The sequence below is a fragment of the Cygnus olor genome, chromosome 4 (assembly GCF_009769625.2).
Source record: "Cygnus olor isolate bCygOlo1 chromosome 4, bCygOlo1.pri.v2, whole genome shotgun sequence".
NCBI lineage: Eukaryota > Metazoa > Chordata > Aves > Anseriformes > Anatidae > Cygnus > Cygnus olor.
In genome coordinates, this window is record NC_049172.1 from 25257356 (window position 1) to 25278388 (window position 21033).

At 44.1% G+C, this 21033-nt stretch overlaps 1 protein-coding gene and 2 long non-coding RNA genes across 4 annotated transcripts in view; 1 reads left to right on the plus strand and 2 right to left on the minus strand.

Moving 5' to 3' along the window:
- GALNT7 (polypeptide N-acetylgalactosaminyltransferase 7) overlaps window positions 1–1288 on the minus strand; it is a 72083-nt gene extending 70795 nt beyond the window's left edge. For both annotated transcript variants that reach the window (XM_040555409.1, XM_040555408.1), the window contains exon 1: window positions 1069–1288. In XM_040555409.1, the coding sequence (XP_040411343.1) occupies window positions 1069–1188 (120 nt within the window). In that variant the 5' untranslated portion in view covers window positions 1189–1288. The remainder of the gene's footprint in view (window positions 1–1068) is intronic.
- On the plus strand, window positions 1238–9118 carry LOC121069323. The gene is made up of 3 exons (XR_005819385.1): window positions 1238–1299; window positions 6063–6172; window positions 7332–9118. It is a non-coding gene; the product is annotated as an uncharacterized LOC121069323 (long non-coding RNA).
- Window positions 1504–20636, minus strand: LOC121069322. Its single transcript, XR_005819384.1, has 4 exons — window positions 20070–20636; window positions 19492–19684; window positions 4664–4889; window positions 1504–3489 (listed from the first exon to the last, which is right to left on the minus strand). It is a non-coding gene; the product is annotated as an uncharacterized LOC121069322 (long non-coding RNA).
- Window positions 20637–21033: the final 397 nt, after the last annotated feature.

Here is a 21033-nt window from a genome sequence, read left to right on the forward strand (position 1 = left end):
GAGCTTGGTACAAGGTTTCGGCTCAAAAGTATCCTTCAGGCTGGTGGGAAGGGGTAGCCTGAGTCAGTGTAGCACTCATAGAAATTCCTAGGGTGCTGGGAGTGCCATACCTCAACAGGGGCTCCTGGGGCAGCCACCTAAGGGCGGGCACTGCAAGGCCACGCCGCTCATCTTGCTCGCCCTGAGGATGCCCGCTGGCAGGCCTGTTTCTCCTCCCTACGCAGGATGAGTAATTCAACCGCTTTTGATGTGAAATGTTTATTTCTTGACATTTTCTCGGGAGATATGGAAGCAACATTTCTGAAGAATTCTCCGTACGCAGAGAAGCCCGCGTTGCGCCGAGAAGAGCAGATTACGGGAACTCCAACACTTAATAAACTGTGTATCTCAAGAAAAAACCCACTACGGCCTATTATCTCAGCAGTAACTGGCAAGATACAGCAAACTGTGGGAGCTTCAGAAAACAGAGCATCTGCCGAAGGAGCCCAAAGTCATTTTCGCTGTTAAAAAGCGAGAATTATGCCAGCTCGCTCGCCTCGCCGATGAGTCAAAGCAGCCCACCGGAGAGGACCGAGCGTACGAGCAGGGCGCAAGACCTCTCCTCCCCCCATCGCTAGGCGATGCTGTGACTTTTCCAAGCCCCGCCGACGATCCCGCTTCGCGCGGAGCTCCCCGGGGCCCGGCGCGCCCGGGGGCTCCCAGACACCGGGGCTCGGGGGGAGCCCCCGCCCGGGGCACCGCCGCCGGGAAGGGGCCGCGGCCCCGGGGCCCCGGCCCAGCTCCGGCCGCCCCCGGCGACGCGGGGCCCCCCCGGGCGGTGCCGCGGGGCCCATCCGGAGCGCGGCGCCCCCCGGGCCCCCTCCGCGCCCCCCCCCCCCGGCGGCGTTGGGCCGCGGCGCGGCGCCTCCCGTGCGGATGCGGGGCCGGCCGGGGCTGTCCCCGCCGCTCCCCGTGTCGGGCCTGCAGGCCGCGGCTCCGGCGGCCGCCCCCCGTTATCCCCGGGCTGGCCCCGCGGCGTCCCGCCCGCCGCCCCCATCCCGCCCGGCGCCGCCGCCGCCGCGCACTCACCCGTCCCGGGGGAGCCGGCTCCTCGGCGCGGGGCGACAGCGAGGACCAGAGCAGCAGCAGCCCCAAGAAGCTGCCCGCCAGCAGCACGGCGCGCAGCAGGAAGCCCAGCTTCAGCCGCATCCTCCCGCCCGCCCGCCCTCTGCCTCCCGCCGCCGCGCACCGCCGGCCTTCCGCCCCCCGCCCGGCCCGACACGGCCCCGCCGCCTGCCCGCTCCTCGCCCGCCGCTGCACGTACAAACTTTTTTTTCCTCCCCCCTTCTTTTTTTTTTTTTTTTTTTTTTTTTAAATCTTTTTTCCCTCCCCCTCGCTTTCCTTTTCCCCTCCTCCCCGTTAGCTGCCTGCCTCCCTCCTTCCCTCCCTCCTCGCCGGGGCGAGGCGAGCAGGAAGGGGCGGCGGCGGCAGCGGGCGCCGCGGTTCCACGTGGCCGCCCCGCACCGAGCCCCGCACCGGCACCGAGCCCCCAGCCCGGGCGGGGTCCCCGCTGCACCTGCCGCAGCCCCGGGCTCCACCGCGCCCCCGCAAAACGAAAGGGGAAGGGGCCCCAGAGCTTCCCGAGCGCTGTGTGGGTGTATACGGGGGGGTCCTTTATCGATTTGTCCTCCCCGCTTCTCTTTTCTCGTGGTGTGCGATGGGGCACTGGCTGGTGAAAATCCGAGCGCAGTGTGAGCGCAGTGATGGACATACAGCCGGGCGAACACAGGCCCCATTAATTACTGAAGGCAGCCGGGGCAGAACGGCACTGGTGCGCGTTCAGGACAAGCCTGTAAAGTCAACACATTTTTCTTCAGGGTAGCAGATTCTGGAGGAGATTGCAGAGATCTTATCAGCCCGAAGCTTTGCATGTATTTCGTTACTAATTTTCTGCATTAAAAGTTAGGCATCCTATTTCCGCCTTTGAAAGGCTGTCACACGCATGCACGCACACAAAAACCTGATTATTTGAGTCCTCCACAAAGCACAGTGATGTAAGGACAATACTCCCCATGTAACACTTTTGCCTTTTCTATACTCTCAGTAATATCCGCTTGTTTTGACATTTTTCAGCCTCTTTTTTTCCCTGTGTGCATTGTGAGTATATCAGATCCAGCAATCCTGAACATTAACTTTCAATGATAAGCAATGTAGAAATAAAACAGGATATTACACCCTGAACAGGATCACTTTGGAGGAAAAAAAGAAACAGAGTGACCTTTGTAGCTGACACACCTAGACACAGAAATCTTTGTTTATTCATATAACCCGTGCAAGTGCTATATAGCACCCTGTGATCCTTCCCCACGCTACAAGGTACGAGGCATGGGAAGGCAGCACTTACAGCATGGGCAACAGCTCTAACCCTTACAGCTGTTTGCACGGCCCTCTGACTTCCACAGGGCTGGAGGAGAGGGCCCCAGGGGTGTTTTCCCCAAGCTCCCTCCCCATTTGTGATGGCAGCGACCACACTGACATCTCCACATGAAGGCTCCAGTGCCTGTTTTTGGGATGACAACAGCACCTGCACAAGGCTGGGGGGTGGAAGCCCCCGACTTCAGGAGACCTTAACTGCAGCAAGACATGGCTTAGCCTCCCTGGGCTTAAGTTTCCATTTTGGGGATCCCTTTCTGTTCTCCTGTGCTGGTGCATACTCACGAAGAAGAAATAAATCGCTGAAAGCGCTGCACAGAGGGTGGCGTACAGCTGGCTGCGGCCCTGGGAAGCCGCTCTGCTGCTGCTTGTCAAAGCTGAGTGACAGGGACAGGGCTGCCTGCGTGCCGGTCAATACTACACGATTTCACATTTGTAAGGTTGCCCACCGATTATTTTTTTTTTAAATGGAGGCTTACATCCTGCCGATACCCATGAATGAAGGGCACATCCAAGACCACACAGTGCTCCCCGCTGGAGGGTGATCCCGCGTGTGGCCGGGCTCTGCTTCCCAGCAGCCCGGCACCCGGCCATAAGTCAATTCCCCTTCAGCTGCCCTAGGGCAGCAGCTTCCTCAGCCGGCAGCCCTTCCCCACGGAGGAGGAGCAGCCGATGCCCGCTGGGAGGCAGTGCGGGCCAAGGGACGGGGCCCTGGTGCCAGCCCCTGAGCCGGCTCGGCCCCGGCAGGGCTCCCCGAGGGGGCTGCCCCCTTCCCTTTGCTGTCCCCTCGCCCCAGGAGCGCCGGCCGCCCGGCCCGACTCCAGACGGCCCAGGTTAATGCTGACCTTGGCAGTAATCTTCTGCCCCGCCGAAGGCATTTGTTTTCATTAGGGACGAGTTGAAGTCTCAGGTTCTGCACTCTTCGTTCCTCCCATGGAGTAAAGTCCCCCAAAATACCCCCAGAACGTATTTTTGCTCTTGCCAAACTCATACGGTTGAGATAGAAAATTCAAATTAAAGTTGCCTTTGGATTGTCTCCAGTAACATTCAGAAACACTTTAAAAAGTCTTTTATGACCTGGAAGGGGAGAGAGAAAAAGAGAGAGAGAGGGGGTTAAACATGAAACTTTGCCTCTCTCGTTTGCAAAGACTGTACAAACCACAGTGCTTTAAGCGTCTAGCTCAAACTAAAACAAGAAACAATCCTGACTGTTATTAGGGGCTTAATCAACTTGTGTCAGCCTGATACTCTGTCATTCAAATGCTTCCAGCAGACAGGCACTGTCATAATGTTTGGATCTATATGTGGACGCGTCTACTGTTTGCTGCGCCAAAATCATATGTTCCTTTCTGCACATGCCTGCAAATAAATACCCGGCGGTATTTAAGTCACTGCACACCCTCAGCACTCCCAAACCAAGACCTTTGATGACCTGGGGGTGAAGGATCCGACTACCAATCCCCTAAGCCATTCAGTTGCCTTATTGCTGGGGATTTGGGGGATGGTGCCTGCAGCAGGGTCATGGGCAAATGTCAAAACCTTGTGCAGTCACCTGCGCCGGGGAAGTGTCAGTATTTGGGTATGCCTCTTAAGCGTTGTCCTGAATATTTGGCCACAATAAAGGCCTCTCTTGAACATTAATGCAGTCTTTGAAAGGAAATGCCTATAAACTTCAGTACCTATCAAAATGAAAATCATCTAGTGCAAAGTTCCGTAATACAACAAGCTGCTGTAAAAGCTTCAACAACCCCCCCCCCCATTTTGCTCATCTGCAGATTTTCTTCAAACACAGTCCTCCTTTGTCAAGCCTGCAGCTCCGAGACCAACTTCCCTTTCTGCTGAGTGCAGCAAGCACAGATCACAAGGCTTTTTCACGAGTCTGTAAACAGTGCTTTGAAATTTGCAATGGATTGTAGACCTCAAGCAATTTCACTTTCCTTAGAAGTTTCCAGAATTAACTACCAACACTTCATTTAGTGCGGTATTTCACTATAGAATATACTCCAGGCTTAATATAACAGCAAACTTGGTCATGCTTTGATTAGAGAAGAAATTGAAGAAATTGCTGGAAAATGCCAGCTGATAGGCAGTGGCTTGCTTTCCTAAGCTGAATGCCCTGAATACGAGAGGGCTGGTTTCATTTTAACATGGCTTTTAAAGGGTATTGGCATGTCTATATTTTTAAGGGCAGTGGAATGTCTATATTATGAATTATGTATTACAAAGCATTTGTCAGTATCATGATATATACCTTAGTGCACGATTCATCACAGGATCCCAAACTTCTCTACAATTCATTAATGCAAAAACCTTGTACATGGACAGGATCTGTAGTAGCCTCGTGGGAGGTGAAAGAGTAGATGGAAAGAAAATTTGCCAGGCTGGAGAAGCACAGTACCCAGGAAATGGTCTGGGAAGGAGTGGTGAAAGGCCCTGTGCACCAGTCAGCTGTGTGTCCTTCCATCCGCTGCTGTGTCCTGTTTTGGACAGAAACAAAAGCAGCAGTGACTGTGTTTGCATGGCTGCACATGGTGACACACCAGGAGCAAGCAGCCTGTTGGCTGGAGCAATGGTCCTTGAAATGTTTCCTCTGTCTCCTGCCTCTGGTCCAGTGAAAACTCTGGCTGCATTCAATTGCTTTTCCCAGCCCTTCCCAACTTCCCTGCTCCATGGTCAGATTTGTGGAGTTATTTGCATGTAAACAATCATCTCTGAACAAAGCTGATGAGGTTTGACACATTGCTGCTTTGGGTCTAAGGCAAGCTGGCCATTGGCACTTACAGAAACGTTGTGAAGAGCATTAGCACGGAGCTGTTGGTGTCAGCCCTACACCGAGCTCTGTTAGAGGCTCACCTCCCTGCTGAGGCCGTCCTCAGCACAGGGACGCTCACGCAGACTCTAGGTTAATGAGGCGTTCACCAGCTAGGACAATTCAGAAGGACAGAATTTGGCATACGCTCCCATGGAGATAAAGCTGTACCTTAAATATTTACAGTGTATGTATATTTAACGTGGGAGTTGATAAAAAACTGAATTACAGGTTTTAAAATTCTTCTTAATTTCTGCAATTGTTTAAAATGTGCTTTAGTCAAACAAGTGGCTCTCAGTAATACTTAATACACGCTTTTGCAAATTAGACTGAGGTATACTTCATCCTCATTGTTTGGTGTTCGTGATCTCTAATCTTTAGTACAATTTTTCCTATAATTCTCCTTTATCCCCCCCCCCCTTTTTTTTAAGCTGGAGCTTTAGCACTGCATGCCCTACCAAAAATTATTCTTCAGCATTTCACCATTTGATTTAATGCTTTTGGCACAGCGCAGTTTGCCTCCTTTGCTTTTTCTGTCACTTTTATGAAGAACACATTATGAAGTTCCTGTCATTATATTTAGCCCCCATACTCCTGTCATGCCTACTTAGTCAGTTTTCCTCCCGCAATATCACCTCTAGCTCATCCTATATTTTATCACACAACAACAGTAATTGAAGCTCATTATTTTGTGTTGGTCTGTATTCTACTCATGTCCTGAAGACTAGGTTGTAAAAAAGGAAAAAAATCTATATATTTTTTTCAGATGCACTTTCTGGTATCGAGCACCAATCAATGTTTATGGCCGATGCTGTACTATTAATATTGCTTTTGTCTACAGAAAGTTAACCTCTTTTGGATTTGCAAGTCCTCAAGAAATCCACGCCGCGATGCCTGTTGACAATCCTTGACAGATTTGGATCTCGTTAAAGCAGGAGATGGAATGGTCTGGTACGTGGGTGTCTCATTTAAGTTTGAGGAGAACTGGAATGATTCTGAGCATGGCTTAGCCATTTCAAAAGTAAAAGAAAATACATATTTTAAATGACTTTATTTTAGGAACTCTCACCTGTATTTTGAACCAGATGTAAGAGCAAGTATTTTGGATCCAGAAAATATCCTTTTTCAGGTTGACATATTCCTGAACACTTAGAACAGAAATTAACTGGCATCATTTCCTGAATCTAGGGCAGGAAAAATTGAAATATGTTGCTGCAATTTCTGTTACGCTGAAAAAGTGAACGGTGTAAACACCCACATTTCAGATGCTGATTTACTTTTCCTGAAAACCTTTTAAAATCTAGCAAATTAGAAGAGTTAATTCAATGAAATTCACAATTTGAACAAAATCTGAAGTACCTTTGAGGTACAATATGAAATATTTTACAAACAACTGTAAATAAATTAGATTTCCATATTTCTATGGACAGTTTATTGTTGGGCTGTTGATAGTATAACATAACATTATTATTATATTAAGATTCTTATTCAAGATAGTCTGTTATGTTCAAAATTAAACAAGACATAGTTACTGAAGTTAATAATCGTTAGTAAAGCATTGGGTAAGTTTGGTAAAGTCAGCATGTTAAATCTGAACAAGATAAAGCCCTAGGAGGCTTTGTAGGCAAGTAAGAAGGACAATCAAAGGTTGTTAAATTGAAAAATATGGATGTGCAACAGTTACTAGTCACTAAAACAACTATCTGTTGTTGTTCCTTAGCCACAGGATACACGAGCAGAAAGAGTAATTTGCCTTATTTTACATAAATACGTGAAAGGTCAATTAATAATGACTTAATGATTAATAATAAGTCCAGTTCAAGAGAGAGGTTTATGCATTAACACTGAAATAATAGCACCAGAATAACGTCATAGAGATAAATCAGACTGGTTTTCCAATTGGGTTCCTTGGGAATGTGGAAGGTGTGTGGCGTAATGCGAGGTGCCTGCAGCTGACAGCAAAGTAGGACTATTACCATTAGTCATGTAAAGTTTGCAGATCCTCACAGTCTCCATCACAAATCCATTACTCAAAGTCAAAAGTCTTGGTAGCAATTAAGCATAAAAGTATCACTAGATAACAACTCCAAGCTTTCTTACTGTTTTGCAGGCTTCACAAACTGTGAGTCTGACATTACAAGTGGATGCGAAGCAATGCTGGGATACTAAGTGGCCTCTGTTCCCACGGAGTTGCTATTTGGAGAGAGATTCTTAAACAATAGATTATTTCTATTATGTATAATCTGACACCAAGTTGTATTGATTAAGTAATTGAGTGAAATGATTCTGTTATAAAAGACATGTTTTGTGGGAATTGCTTGTGAAATTGCAGGCAGTAGCAGCTGTTGGATCATAACACTGCACATATTCAAGTCTTTTACTAAATATAATCATAAAGAAATAGAATTCACAAGGTTTTTAGTACAACATGCAGATGCATCATTTTTGGGGGGAAGTTTCTCCCTTTCCTCTGGTCCATAGCTACATAGATATCCTTACTTGATATGAATTAAACAATTTCCAGTGTGGACAGTTTTAGCTCAGGTATCAGTATAGACACACATGCACAACTGTAATAAAGTTGTCATCTTGGCAAGCTGAACTCCATTGCTTTTTAGTCACCTGTGAGAAGTAATAGTGACAATGACAGGATCTCATCCACCTTCACATACTGCGGGTTTCCAGCTCTCTCGGTTCACTGTCATTCAACTCCCTTTTCTGATGTACAACTGCAATGACAAACTAGTTGGCTGAATAGTCCAATGAAGCCAAAAACATTCTGAAATTCCAAGGTATGTGCAATTAGCTGGGAGCAGATCTCCAGTTTGCACTTTTATTTTAACATCAGCTCAAGTAAGTCTTTGTTCTGAGTAGTTTGATCCACCTGGGGATTTCCTTTAGGAAAAGGGAGTTTAGAAGTTAGTTGCAGTTCACAGAGTAAGTGGTAAAAGACTCATTCCAATTGACATTATTTCAAACCGAACGGAAGAATCAGCAATTCATTCCTATTCCCATTCATTGACTCCTTGAGCAATGGAAGCTGCTCCTCTAAGCCTTAGGTCAAAGTGAAGTTGATTCCATTCCTTGTTACCATCAACAACATTGACATATTGGAATATAACTAAAAATGAATGCAGTATCTGTGTAACTAATTATTCTCCCCCACACTCCCCCCGGAACGGTGCTTTAGGACAAAAGCTATAGGAAAACTGCACAGCCTGTTAAAGCATGGTGATCCTCAGCAGAGCTTTGTAAACTCTTGGCTAACTGCTTGAAAAAGCTGGTTGACTTCTTATTAACCTACAAGATTCACGAAGATAAAACTTGTTTTCAATACGTTTTTAGATTTGAATGAGCAGGATTATAATATGAACAAAAACTAATTTAACAATTTGCCTCTTTCAGGCTTTTATGCAACATCTCTCTTCAAACTTGCCCTGCTAAGCCTTTGGTGTCAGAGTTGATTAACACAAAGGAGGAGATAGAGGCACTGTTCCTTGCAACATTTAGGTCAGCGCTGATATTCTCCAGCATGTATCTAGGCCACGTCTAATTAATCCCAGAATATTCCATCGCTGCCAGTTTATCTCTGCCAGCTTCTCCCATGGAAACCTGGCAGCAAAGATTTTTACCTTAGGTGAGGAATTTCCCTTTTCTGAAGGCAAATGGGAGATTTTTTTTTTTTTCCATAGTCTAATTATGTAATGTTTATGCAATAACTTATAGAGCCCTTAGGATATGAAGTATTTAGTAGGGTTGAATACCTCTACTTGAAATTAGGGGAGTATTGCCGTCAACTTAATTTGAGCTAGGACTTCAACCCCAGTTGTGTTGGGGATAAAGCTGACCAACTAGGGCCTTCTCATTTCTAAATTTGATACTGCTAGTCAAAAGAATCACTTCTTTTTCCCCCGTGTATGCACGGTTAATCAAACTAAGACCAGAAAATAGAGGAGATCAGCAAAATAAGAATGTCACAGAAAAGCCTACTGCAGATGAAAAGTTGAGGGGCTGAACTGTACTGTGCACTTTAAACTGTCATCTACAGACTTCTATGGTCATTACTAGGAATTACACAAGTGGTTTGCAAATATACCCACAAGCTCAGGGAAGTGCTTGAATCGAGACAAACTGCCCCTGTGAAGCAGCGGTGTCAAATAAATAAGCCAGCACGCTTACCGAACAAAGGATACCCTTTTCCATGTTTTGTGCATCACACTGGTGATGCACAGAATCACATGTATCACAACGCTAAAACCAGAGCATTAATTAGAATGCTCCATTGATATGCAATTATGCAGGGTGGTGAGTGTCAGAAGCAGCACAAGGGCTGCAGCCTGAGGACAGAGTTAGTGACTTTTTAAATCAGTGCTCCATAAATGTGCTCATCTTGTATGCACAAAGTCAGGTGATTTTTTGTACCTGATGATGAAGCGCTAAAAGACAAGACAAATTATTACTTGCAGAACAAGAAATGCCTGTTATTGTGCATCTATTGATATGCTCTTAAAATACAGACCAAGAAAAGCACAGACATTTTTGTAATGGATGAGGTATGTTTTTGACCCCACCCTCAGTTTTTCCAATTATGTCCTTACAATCTCCTTTATTTAAACATGAAAAAAAAATATTGCATTTGATACAGCACTGTTATCAAAATCCTCATTTAAATGCTTCTGATACCTTCAGAATTATGTAATATTTCAAATGTAAATAAGATGCAGATCTTTTTCACATACTTGTTTTCCTCTCTTAAGTGGGTTGATTACTAAAACAGGAAATGTTATTCATAAATGCTTGATACTGGCATATTTAAAAAAAAGGTAATAATAATAAAAATGTTTTTCAACATGATTTTTTTAAAGGAAATAGCCAAATCAGCATCCACCACCAGTTTCATGTGCATTAAGATTTACCTGCCCTTCAAATGTGTGGTGGTGAGCCAGCTGATGCCTACATTACCACGCCTCACATCTGCACACAGAATTTTAGAAGTCATCTCATGTTTTAGCTTGTAATAAAACTATGAAAGCAGATTTTCTGAGATGTAGGATGCATGTACTTCAGCAAAGTGCCTATGGATGTATCACGTTCCCTAAAGCTGTGAAAGTACCGAGTCCCACTGTCTTGCATTTAATGATGACCCCACAGATAGGTGATAAAATGATGTCATTTAGGTAAAGATGCACACAGCCTGGTGATGTGATATTAATGATATTCCACGTTTGTGCAACCAGTCATGATTCATGGTGCTCTTTCACCGAAGTCTCCTGCTGTGGTATTGGACTTGAGTGTGGGAGAGGGACTCCCATCTTCTTCATCTTGGCCATGCCTCTGGTTGTATCTCAGAGCCCTGTAGTTGCGTGTAGTGGTGTGCATGGCTGCATGACAGCAGCACTATGGACAGAGGTAGATGGGCACTGAAGATAGGAGTTATTTGAGCAGATTAGACTGGGTCTAAGCTTAGTGTTATTACCCTGTCCACTGCAGAACAACAAACTCATTATTCAAAAAGAGTATTAGTCAAAGGTAACTTAAAAATTCCCTACATTCATGAGTCTGGATTTTGGACTCTGCTAGGCATAATTTTCATTGCAATACTTACAGAAGTTAATTAAACATGTAGTTATTATTTTGCAATCCAAACAGAGATGTACTATTAACATAGGTGGGAGCGATCAATAACTTGGTCTCTCTGAAGAAGTGCATATAGTATGCAATTGTAATAAAAAGAACTCCTATGTTGTTACGAGTGACTGCACAATTTGGACTGCTGTTGAAAAATTAAAATACTTCATTGTAAGCCACCCAGAACTTGCTTCATCTGATAACAATGTCCTCTCTGATCATTTAGAGCTTCTACCAAAGCCTTTCTTTACTGCTACTACCCTTTTGTTAGTCTGTAATTCCTCTTTTTCTCTCAATAAAAATGATTGTTTTATACAAGTTCATCATAAGACTCCAACCTTGATACCAGGATTTTCAGTTTTCCACTCAATTATCTGTGTACAGTTAAACGATACCCTCCTTTCAAGTATCCACAATAATCTCCATTATCAAGTGTTTTCCTACCCTATAAGTGCATGAAGAGGAACAGCAATAGCATCAGTGTCTATGCTGACCTTATAAACAAAGTTCACAGAGTAAAACCCTTATTGTTCTGAGGAGTTTTGTATCGAGGCAAAAAAAGATACTGCTCTTTAGTTGGTTTTAACATAAAATTCTGGGGTTCCTTGCTGGTTATCCCAGGTCTGCAGCACTGTCCTATCCTACTTTTACAATAAAGTTGCATAGGTCAAGAATAGCATAATTTAAATTGATCTGGCCAGAAATGCTTAGCAGATGCATCTGGTTTTCTTCATTCTCCTGTGATGTCATGTTTCAAATCCAATACATTATTTTATGTATCCTGCTGTCAATGTTTATTCTTATGACCGTGAAACTCTCAGTGCTTCTCTATTCTTCCTCAATGCTGACAGTGCTCTGAACATGGCACTGGCGCACTGAAGCAATGCAAATGAAATAAGAGTAATCTTATAAATTAGCCTGCTTAATGTCAGGACATAGATTCCCTTGCCCCCTTGTTTGAGATTTCAGTATGCAAAATACAAAAAGATCCTAGGAGCTCTGCAGCACAGCCAGGGAGTACAATGTTTGGATACTGCCATGCTGACCAATTTCAGCTCTTTATTTATCTTTCTCTGCTGCCTTTTTGCTCTGTCTGTTGTGTACCTTTACCCTGTGTTTGCTCAGTGCAAGCACAGACTCATCAAGCCTGTTCCAAGAGCACCTGTAGGACGTTACACATGTCCTAATCCTGGAAGTAATTGAGATCTCAAGCACACGCACACATATGCACACACACACCCTACTCACCTGGGAGTGCCAATATATTTTCTGTGGATACAGAAACCGACAGGAGTTTCAAAAGGTGTATCTACGCTAATTAGAGTAAATATCTTTTCGATGCCAGAGCTTTCCAGATCAGCTCCCAAAGCTTGAACATTTATATTATACTGTTTCTTTGAGGATGCATTTGAAAGAGAGTTTCAGACTCACAGCCCACCTCTAAAGCACTAATGATACTGTGAAAAATTTTGTTTTCAATAAGCCAGCTTTCATAGGAAGTTGCAGCTTCCGTTACTGGTAAGATGCTTAGTTCTCTAAGCCCACTTAAGGCTTAGAGAATACCTGCAACTGTTTGGTACCACTGATTGGCACTGATATTTTCATCTCTGAAAAGGTAAGTGCTAACCTTTTGTGCATCGAACACTACATACTACTTTTTATGGTTGTATTTTAATAGGCTTCATCATTATTTTTATCCAATCATTCTTAAGGTCCACAGGCCAGATGCTGAATATGTATAAATCATGCAGCTTCAAATACATCAGAGAAACTATATTCATTTGTCCCAGGATTTGGCTCCCTACTTCCAGTTTTACCAGACTTTTCTTCAACTAATCTTGCAAATGCCTTAACCACATCCACTTCCTACTCTACCCCTCTCAATCCCTTTCAAATACCTCCTTCTTAACATATAAACCCTCTGTAATTCTTCCCTTTTAAATCCTTTTCAATCCTATTTTTCTTTTTTTTTTTTTTTTGTTTTAAATTAGCTAATTGTTAGAAACATTTGTTAACTCTTTGAAATTTTACTTCTGAATGTGTTGCGGTATGTTGACTCTGAGGGCTAAAGTTCCTAAGCAGCTTTCAGAATAATGAGATTTGTGTGCATGACTTCCATGCGCTACTTTGAAGATTTACTCTATAGAGTTAAAAGATTTTTAAGAAATCAGTTTCTTTATTATGTTCACTTGTAAATACTGCTCAGAGTATGCATCCTTTACAGTCCTGTCACTCCTTTCTGCTCCAAGATACTTGCTGTGCTTGAAGAGCTTGTGAATGTATACCCTTAACATACAACTTTTTAACCTAAGGGTGTGTCATCCTTAGACATAGCTGATGCACTTGGCAGCTTTTGTCCAATTTGCCCCCAGCCTGCACTTAACATTTGTATGCATAACATATTTGCATTACAAATTCCTTTAGCAGGAAGCTTGTTCTCTTTCTCTGCATGAACAGCATTTCCACTGCTACGTGGCAGTAACTTGCAGATACCTAACGTAAAGTACATTCTGATCCAAGACGGTATGCTTACCTACCACATTTCTGAAGTTAGCAATGTCTAAAACAATACTAAAGTGCCTGCGTTTTGCAGGCTGTCTCAGTTGCCCCAGTGTTCCTGACGTTTTATAGTTTGTGGGACTTTGCACCATTATTTCATACCAAGATTTTCAAAATCTCATGACAAGTAAATCTACTGAGGACTTAATTATTGCCTGCAGTATGTTTGACCTGGTAATTTGGGTTTGGTTTGCCGAGCCTGTACGTGGATAACTTTGTTCACGTTCGCTCTTGTGCTGTAGCACAGATATGTAAGCGTGCCATGTGGCTGGCTGTGCCGAACAAAGTGTGCTGGTTTCAGCTGCTGTGCCAGCTGGTCCCGGGTATTTGCATTGGCTCAAATAACACCGGCGCTCCCCTGTCCACGGCTGCTGCTGTGTGTGCTCTGGCTGGGAGCTGCAGGCTGGCCATTTATCTTAAACCAAAAGCCAGCACTCCCAGATGTGACTCAAGATGCAGTTATTTATTGTTGCTTTTTTCCTCCTCCACCTGCTCCCCCCACCGCAACTAAACCACCTCCACCTGGGGTATTTTGCTGAAGCATTTGCATCCCCCCAAAAAACATATTATTCCACTACTTCCTCCATATACAACATTTTGAATTCAAGGAGCTTTCAACTTATTGGCAGGCTTCTGGTTAACTAGCTGATTCTGTTAATAATGAGCCATATGAAATATAATCACACATAATTGGGGAAAAAGAATGTTAAGCAAGTCTCCTGTGCCAAAAGAAGCAAGGAAGAATCGTAAAAAAAAAAAAAAAAAAAGATACTACGTGTAGAGGTTTCCATGTATGGCCTCAATTACTTCCCCCTTTTCTCAGAGACTATGGGATAGTGACTTTACAATGACCCTGTTATAACAAATATACACACATGCCTACACCATCGTAGGAGATCCAAGGTACCAAGACTCGTGGATTGGTGCTTCACGTGCTTTCATGTTGCCCCAAGCTGTGTAATCATATTGTTTTTTCCATAATGAAGATGGCAAGAACCACAGATTAGATTAACTGTTCTCTGAAGAAAAAAAATATTAGACTTAGCTGCAGACTTCCTGAGGACTCTGTTAGGGCTAGGGTTACTAGAATAACATGCACTACAGATAAATAGGAAAAGACAAAAAAACAGATTAGGAAGATTATGACAGTTAAATATTTAACACCAAGTCTGTCCTGTACGCATGTAAATGTTTCTTATTGTTTGTTTTTTAAGGTGTCCTGTACTCAGAAACACTTGCTTCCTTAGCATGCAGTGGGAGTAGAGGAGTCTGTGGGACTGAGGATGTGGCTGAATCTTCAAATGCACATTCCCATCCAGTACCTTTTAATTTATCCTCTTTAAACACAGAAGAGGGGTGTAGGGGTGTGTGTGTGTGTGTCTTTTTTTGTTCATCCCGCTGCACAGCAGAGTCACTTTGCACAAGCTCTTTCAGAGAGGCAAAGGAAAGCAGATCCAAATCAGGTTTTTGTTCCCCCAAGAGGGCAGCGGGCCAGGCTGTGCTTGCTGCTGCACTGCGCACATTCAGCCTCTGCCTTGTTTTATACCCAGCAGTCTTAATACACCTTTGGGGGGAAAAAATGTTTTCCTGGTCAAAATAGTTACCATCAGATATAGTTTACATCATCAGTTATAGTTTACACAGGTCTAAGGAAGTGCTACCCAAATGCTTTAAGCACTCAAGAGAAAAGTCCTGCAATCATATACAACCATAAACATGACAGGGTGCATCAGAAACTTTACGTCTTTAAAAAGCTTTCCACCCAGAGGATGATCCTGCTTGGATCTGGTACATCAAAACAAACAACAAAAACAGAGCTCTCTCCCTTCCCACATTCCCACAAATTCAGCCTGTCATGAGAGGCAGACTGAGTTGTCTCTGGTGATACCAGGCCCAGCACTTTGACCAGTGTCCCTGGAAACAGCATGCTACATTTTACCTCTACTTTGACAGCAACTGTAGTGGAAGAATACAGAAAAAACACTGAAGGAAGCTATTTTTCTCCTTAGTGATGCCAGCCCTTGGAACTCATGGGCTTTTTCCACAAGGCCTCAGTCCCTGTAGCTTCATGAGTAACTTCTATCCAACTGCAGAAAAACCCCAATCTTCGCACCCTCACTCCAGAGCCCTACCACCCTCCACTCCCCCAAAACCTGCCAAGAGCTCAAATAGCCCTAGAGTCAACACTAACGCATTAAAAATATAATTCATGAGGTAAACTTGTGAATTTTGGATGCCTGCCACCAGCAAACCATTTCATCGTTCCAGCTTCAGAGCTGTGTCTTATTACTTCGGAATATAACTCTCCAGCTTTCTGAAGGTCTCTGGTGACCTTTCCTGGACTCAGCTGGCTTTTCGGCAGGGAGCACTTCTGTTGCTATGGCAGTAGGAGCCCAGGCCTGTGCTTCACTCACAGGGCCTGGGAATTTCTTCGCAGGCATCGCTGCCACAAGCAAGACTGCAATTAGGCAAAGCCTTTAGGTATCGTAAAGACACTGCTGCCTGGGTTATCTGACATAGCATCCTTTACTGCAGAGAAGTTTTGTGCAGTAAGTTACTATTTTGTGAATTTGCTAACTCAAATAGTAGCCAAGTATGGGTTTTGGCACTCTCCAACATTTCTGCTCCATATAGTTCTTACCAGTGCTCTTTCTTATACTACACAGCAAATACTTAGCCATGGCTGTGTAGCCATTCGGCACATCTTTGTATCTGTTCAGAATTAAAAGATAGGAAATCTCCTTTTAATTAATGGAAGGAAAAAAAAAGGACTGTACTTGATCTGTCTTTGCAGCTTCAACAGACTAGCATTAATTATTTGCACCTGAGTGTTGAGAGAAGGAGAACATCAACAGGGAAGCAGAAGGGTTTCTATACCTTGCAGTTTTAGGGGTTTTTTTTTGACATCAAATTTTTTTTTACTTTTCTTTAATTTTAATGAACTTGGAAAAGCTGATTTCTGACTCCTGCTTGCCCATAACAACTTATTTTAAAGAAAAATCAACGTGTACTATGATGGTATTTATTTGCATTTTAATTTCCTTTGATACAAGATGTCAAATGAACAATTCCTGATTGCTAGCAATGAAGTCTTAGAGTTTACTCACTTTGCCTCTACTTTATCATAATAAAGCATGCTTGCAGGGGGGCTTTTTAGCACCCAAAATAGGCTTTAAAATACTGTAGGCTGCATGCATTTCTTGCTGCTATTAAGTTCCTCTCAGTATGCATACCTTTGCCCTTTGATTGCTCTTATTGTTGCTACGGTACTGCGTAACTTTGCATTTTGTATAATAACCAGGCCAGAGCTCTGATTGTGGCCAGCAGACATGCCCTGATGCAAAGCCTTAGCACCTTCAACAACTTGCTTCTGCCTCTCCTGAGCTTCAAATGTGCCAAGACACTATGTTTTTGCTTCCTTGAGCAAAGAAGGTCTCCAAAACTGAACAGGTAAAGTCACTGAGGAATCTCAGAAGGCCAACTATGATTCTATGGATCTGAAGTAAGCGAGCCTTGCTGGATGTACTTGAGAAACAACACAATGTAGGAGATGGAAGAAACAGCAAGACGGGCACTGCTACAGGAGCAGGCACCACCCCATGCTGGGGCCATGGAGCAAGTGGGGCCTTGGATGAAAGAATTTCAGTGGGAGCAGGAGCTCATGTTGAGGGGCCAGGGCCTCCATCGGGGCAAATCTCCCTCACCCACCACGCTGCTTGTGCATGGAAGAGCGCAGGAGGAAGCAAAGCAGAGCGTGTTGTCCTGCATGATGCTTCCTCACTGAATTCCTCAGGCTGTTTATTTTTGTTGGGGATATCAAATACCACTTGCATAATGTATGCCCTTTGCTTTGCTCTCAGGAAAGCAACAGCAAATTTTACCACAGAAAAATTGATCTCACTCTTCAGACACGCTTAAAAGCAATTAAAGAATGTTTTACATACTATGCAGAAAATATAGCACGATTCAGCAGGAAAGGTTTTTTTTTTTTTTAAACTTGAGTTTTGATTTATTTATTTTTTTAATATTAATAATATGGACACCAACGAATTATTTCCCCAGGGTTCATGTTCTGCCTTGAACTATGAATTTTAAGTCAGAAAATAACTAGCCCAAACTTTGTTATTGCTGCATGACACAAAGTCAATTACAAGAACGTGTCTCTTGGCTTTAGTAAAATTAGCATCCAACAAGACAAATAGAGTTGGAAAAATAAGATGGGTATGGAATGAGAGATTTTCTGAGCCTGCACTTCTAAAGAGGATGATTTTAGGCTCCAGCCATTGTGCTGTCTCCCATGTAGACCTGGAAAGCAAAAATACTGCCAGCCCTCCAATTAAAGTGCACCCAGCCAGGTCCATTCTGGGAGCCCTTCAATCTACACTTAATCACCTTCACGATGACATGCATGCCTGTGCTTCGGTGCACTTGGCAGATACATACCGTACAAAGCTGCCATGTCCATACCCTGTAGGGCTGCCACCACCATCCCGAAGACTGACCAAGCTCCCCCAGGAAGCCCTGGCAAGCACACTCAACTTCAGCAGCTCCCCGACCCTGCTCTGCAGAGCCAATGCAAAGGTGGTATAACACCACCTTTCCTGTTAAGCACATCACATTCTTCATTCAACTAGGGCAGAAAATGACTGATTTTATTTTTTATTTTTATTTTTTAAAAAGCACTCCAACAACATCAATGCAAAATGCCCTTGTGCCTCTTTGCTCTGCTCATGTGACACAGACAAGAGGTGGCCCAATGGCTCTTCATGATCTGTGCTCTTCCCCTCCCTCCCCACACCCTGCCACCTTGCCTCACGTGTCATTACCTGCCCCTGACCTATGGAAAAAACAAAGTCAGCAGGTGGGGGAAAAGTTCCCCTCCCAGATGATCAATGAGCTCATGGGCTTTTATTTTATTTCTTTTTGAGAGACAGAGAGAGAGAGAAAGAGAAGGAATAAGATCCATTCCCAGCAAAAATGTTCTTGTTGGGTAAATGGTCTACAACCACTAAATTAACACAGGCAAAGAGGTTAGGTTTTCTACCTTGCTTAAAAGCAGAACACTTACAAGCACAGACTGTTAAACTCTCCAGAAAAGTGAATACTGGCTGTCATCTCAAAAAAAAAAAAAAAAAAAAAAGTAGAAGACCCTAAAGAAAAAAATAGGCACACCTTACATGCCACGTACTATAAAACCCTCATGAAAACCTTAGTTTGAAAACAAAGCTGTAAGCTTTAATCATATACACAAAAAAAGTCAAACTGCTGTTAAATCCTCAGCAAATTGTTACTCTTCTGGGTAAATATTTTGTGATACATTATTGCCTCTTCACCTGAAATGCAAACTGTTTTCTTTGTTACTGGTATAACACTTATGCTTTTTTAAAAAATGAGTCACAGTATTTGCATATGCCAACCACTGTGATCAGACACCAAGTAACGAATATTGAGGAAAACAAATAGCCGAAAACACCAGTTCACTTTGCTTCAAAGAGCCACTTTATAAGAGAAAAAATTAGTCTAGGTTTACCTTGATGGAAGCTCTCAAGAGAGCTGAAAATATCATAGACCTTATTCATGGCTAGACTTGCCTTGACTTCTTCACGTTCTTCCTGACAATCCCATCCTGAGAACTAGCACAGTTTCAGCCTTTTAAGAGCGATCTAGCTGAAGAAAATCTCAGTAAGCAGTCAGATGAAAGACTGATGAAAGAGGAAGTCTTCTTGCACAGAACAAAAGCTCAGCAACATCCGTGATACCAAAAGCAGATAGCTCAAAAGACATGAAAGTTCTGCTTTTTGCTTTTCGTTTACTGGTACTTCCTAAAACAAAATGTGCTTTTCTAGTACTTTGCCTTTCTTAACAAAGTAGTAAACTCTCCTCTAATTACACCAAAAAAAGTTACGCAAGAAATGTTTGCCAACCTGCTACATAGCACCACATTTTTCTAAGTCTACTGCCAGGTAATACACATAAAACTACCCTTTTTCCACCTCCTGCAGCTCTCAGAGGCTGTACTGTGTTGCCTATCAGCCTCAGGCACTGATGCTACCTAGACTGCAGGAAAAGAGTCTTTTCCTTACCTTTGCTGAAATGGCAGAGCAGTGACACAAATCGCATGGGCCTGCTGACAGCCAGCAGGGATGGGCAGCAATGCCATTTTGCTTTGGCTCAGCAAAGCACGTGTTGCACTATCATCCTTGCCAAGGGGCCAGCACACAGGTACAGCAGGCTGAGACTTCTTGAGCTAGAGCCCTGACGAGCAGGTTAGAAATCCTAAAAGGCAAGGGCACAGATCTCAAGTTCTTAGCATGCTATTTAGAAGAAATAAGTTGAAACCAGTAAATGAAGCTTTCCATGTATTTTTACAGTCCTATATTCATTATTATTTAAGGTTTGTGTGACAATCAGCTAGTATCCCTTGTTGGTACCACCTTCATAAGCTCTTAGCAGAAGAAACATTTGCATTTTCAGCAGATGACATTGCAGTTTCATCTTCCCACCCTTTCCTAACTCCCTGCCTTTCCCTCCCAACCTAGCTGTTATTTCACAAATAGGTAGTTCTTGCTCTCAGATCTAAGAAACAACTGCAAATATCTTCCTAAGTGTGCATACAGTACTGACACCTGATCTGACAGCAACAAATAATTTAGTCACTGACCTGATTTTGGGTTGGTGTGGTCTCCTTTCAAGTGTATGTCCCAGTGCTTGGAGAACCAATGATGCATCTTCTCTGAGGGCTGCAAACACAAATTTCTTAGCATGAAAGTGGTGGAGCCACAGCTGGTCACTAATCAGGTGGTACAAGCAGGAGCCCCTGAAGCAAAAGACCTCAAAAAATGAGAGAAAGTCTGTAAAGGCTTCACATACCCTTTAGGACGGCCTGTGGAGGAGTGGGATTGGTGAGGAGCTGGGTGATATGGGCTTGCTCAGGTGGCACCAGTTATCTTTGACTGCAACATCTGTCCTGGTGGTGCTGCTGGTGCCAGCACAGGCCCTCCTGGGTCACCTGAAGCACATGGGGTGGTCTAAGGAGGTGCCTTCCAGGGTTGCCCACAGATAATTGACTTTGCGCTCAGTTTGACACCCTCTGCAGCATCCGCTGCCCTGGAATGACCACCACAACACTCCCTCCAAAACTGAGGAGGACAGCTGGCACCGACCAGGCGTGCACAGATGCCAGCACTAGCGATTGTGCAGGCAGGGAGGTGGCACTTCTCGGCCGTGGGCAGGGGCCTGCCCTCAGAGCGGTGGCAGTGTCAGCGCTGCCTTGAGCTAACAGGCAGCTCGTGCACAGAGCTACTGCATGAGCTGGTGGTATCACGAGCTTTTGAGGATGGAAATTCAGGCTGTGGGTGGCAAGTGTTTGTGAACAGCTGCTGCTAATGTGAAGCTGTATGTGAAGGCTGAGAGCCTGGAGCTGCTGTTGGCTTTCTCTGGAAGGGGCAATCTCCCTCCTGCATGAGGAGCTGCCCACATGCCCAGCCAGGATTAAACTATAATTAAAATATACTTTCATCACACAATCTTCAGAAAGCTTCACTTACAAACTTCACTTATTTGCAGGCACTGCTGGCGGGGGGAGGATGGGAGGAGGAGGCAGGAGCCAGGCTAGGATGCTCTTC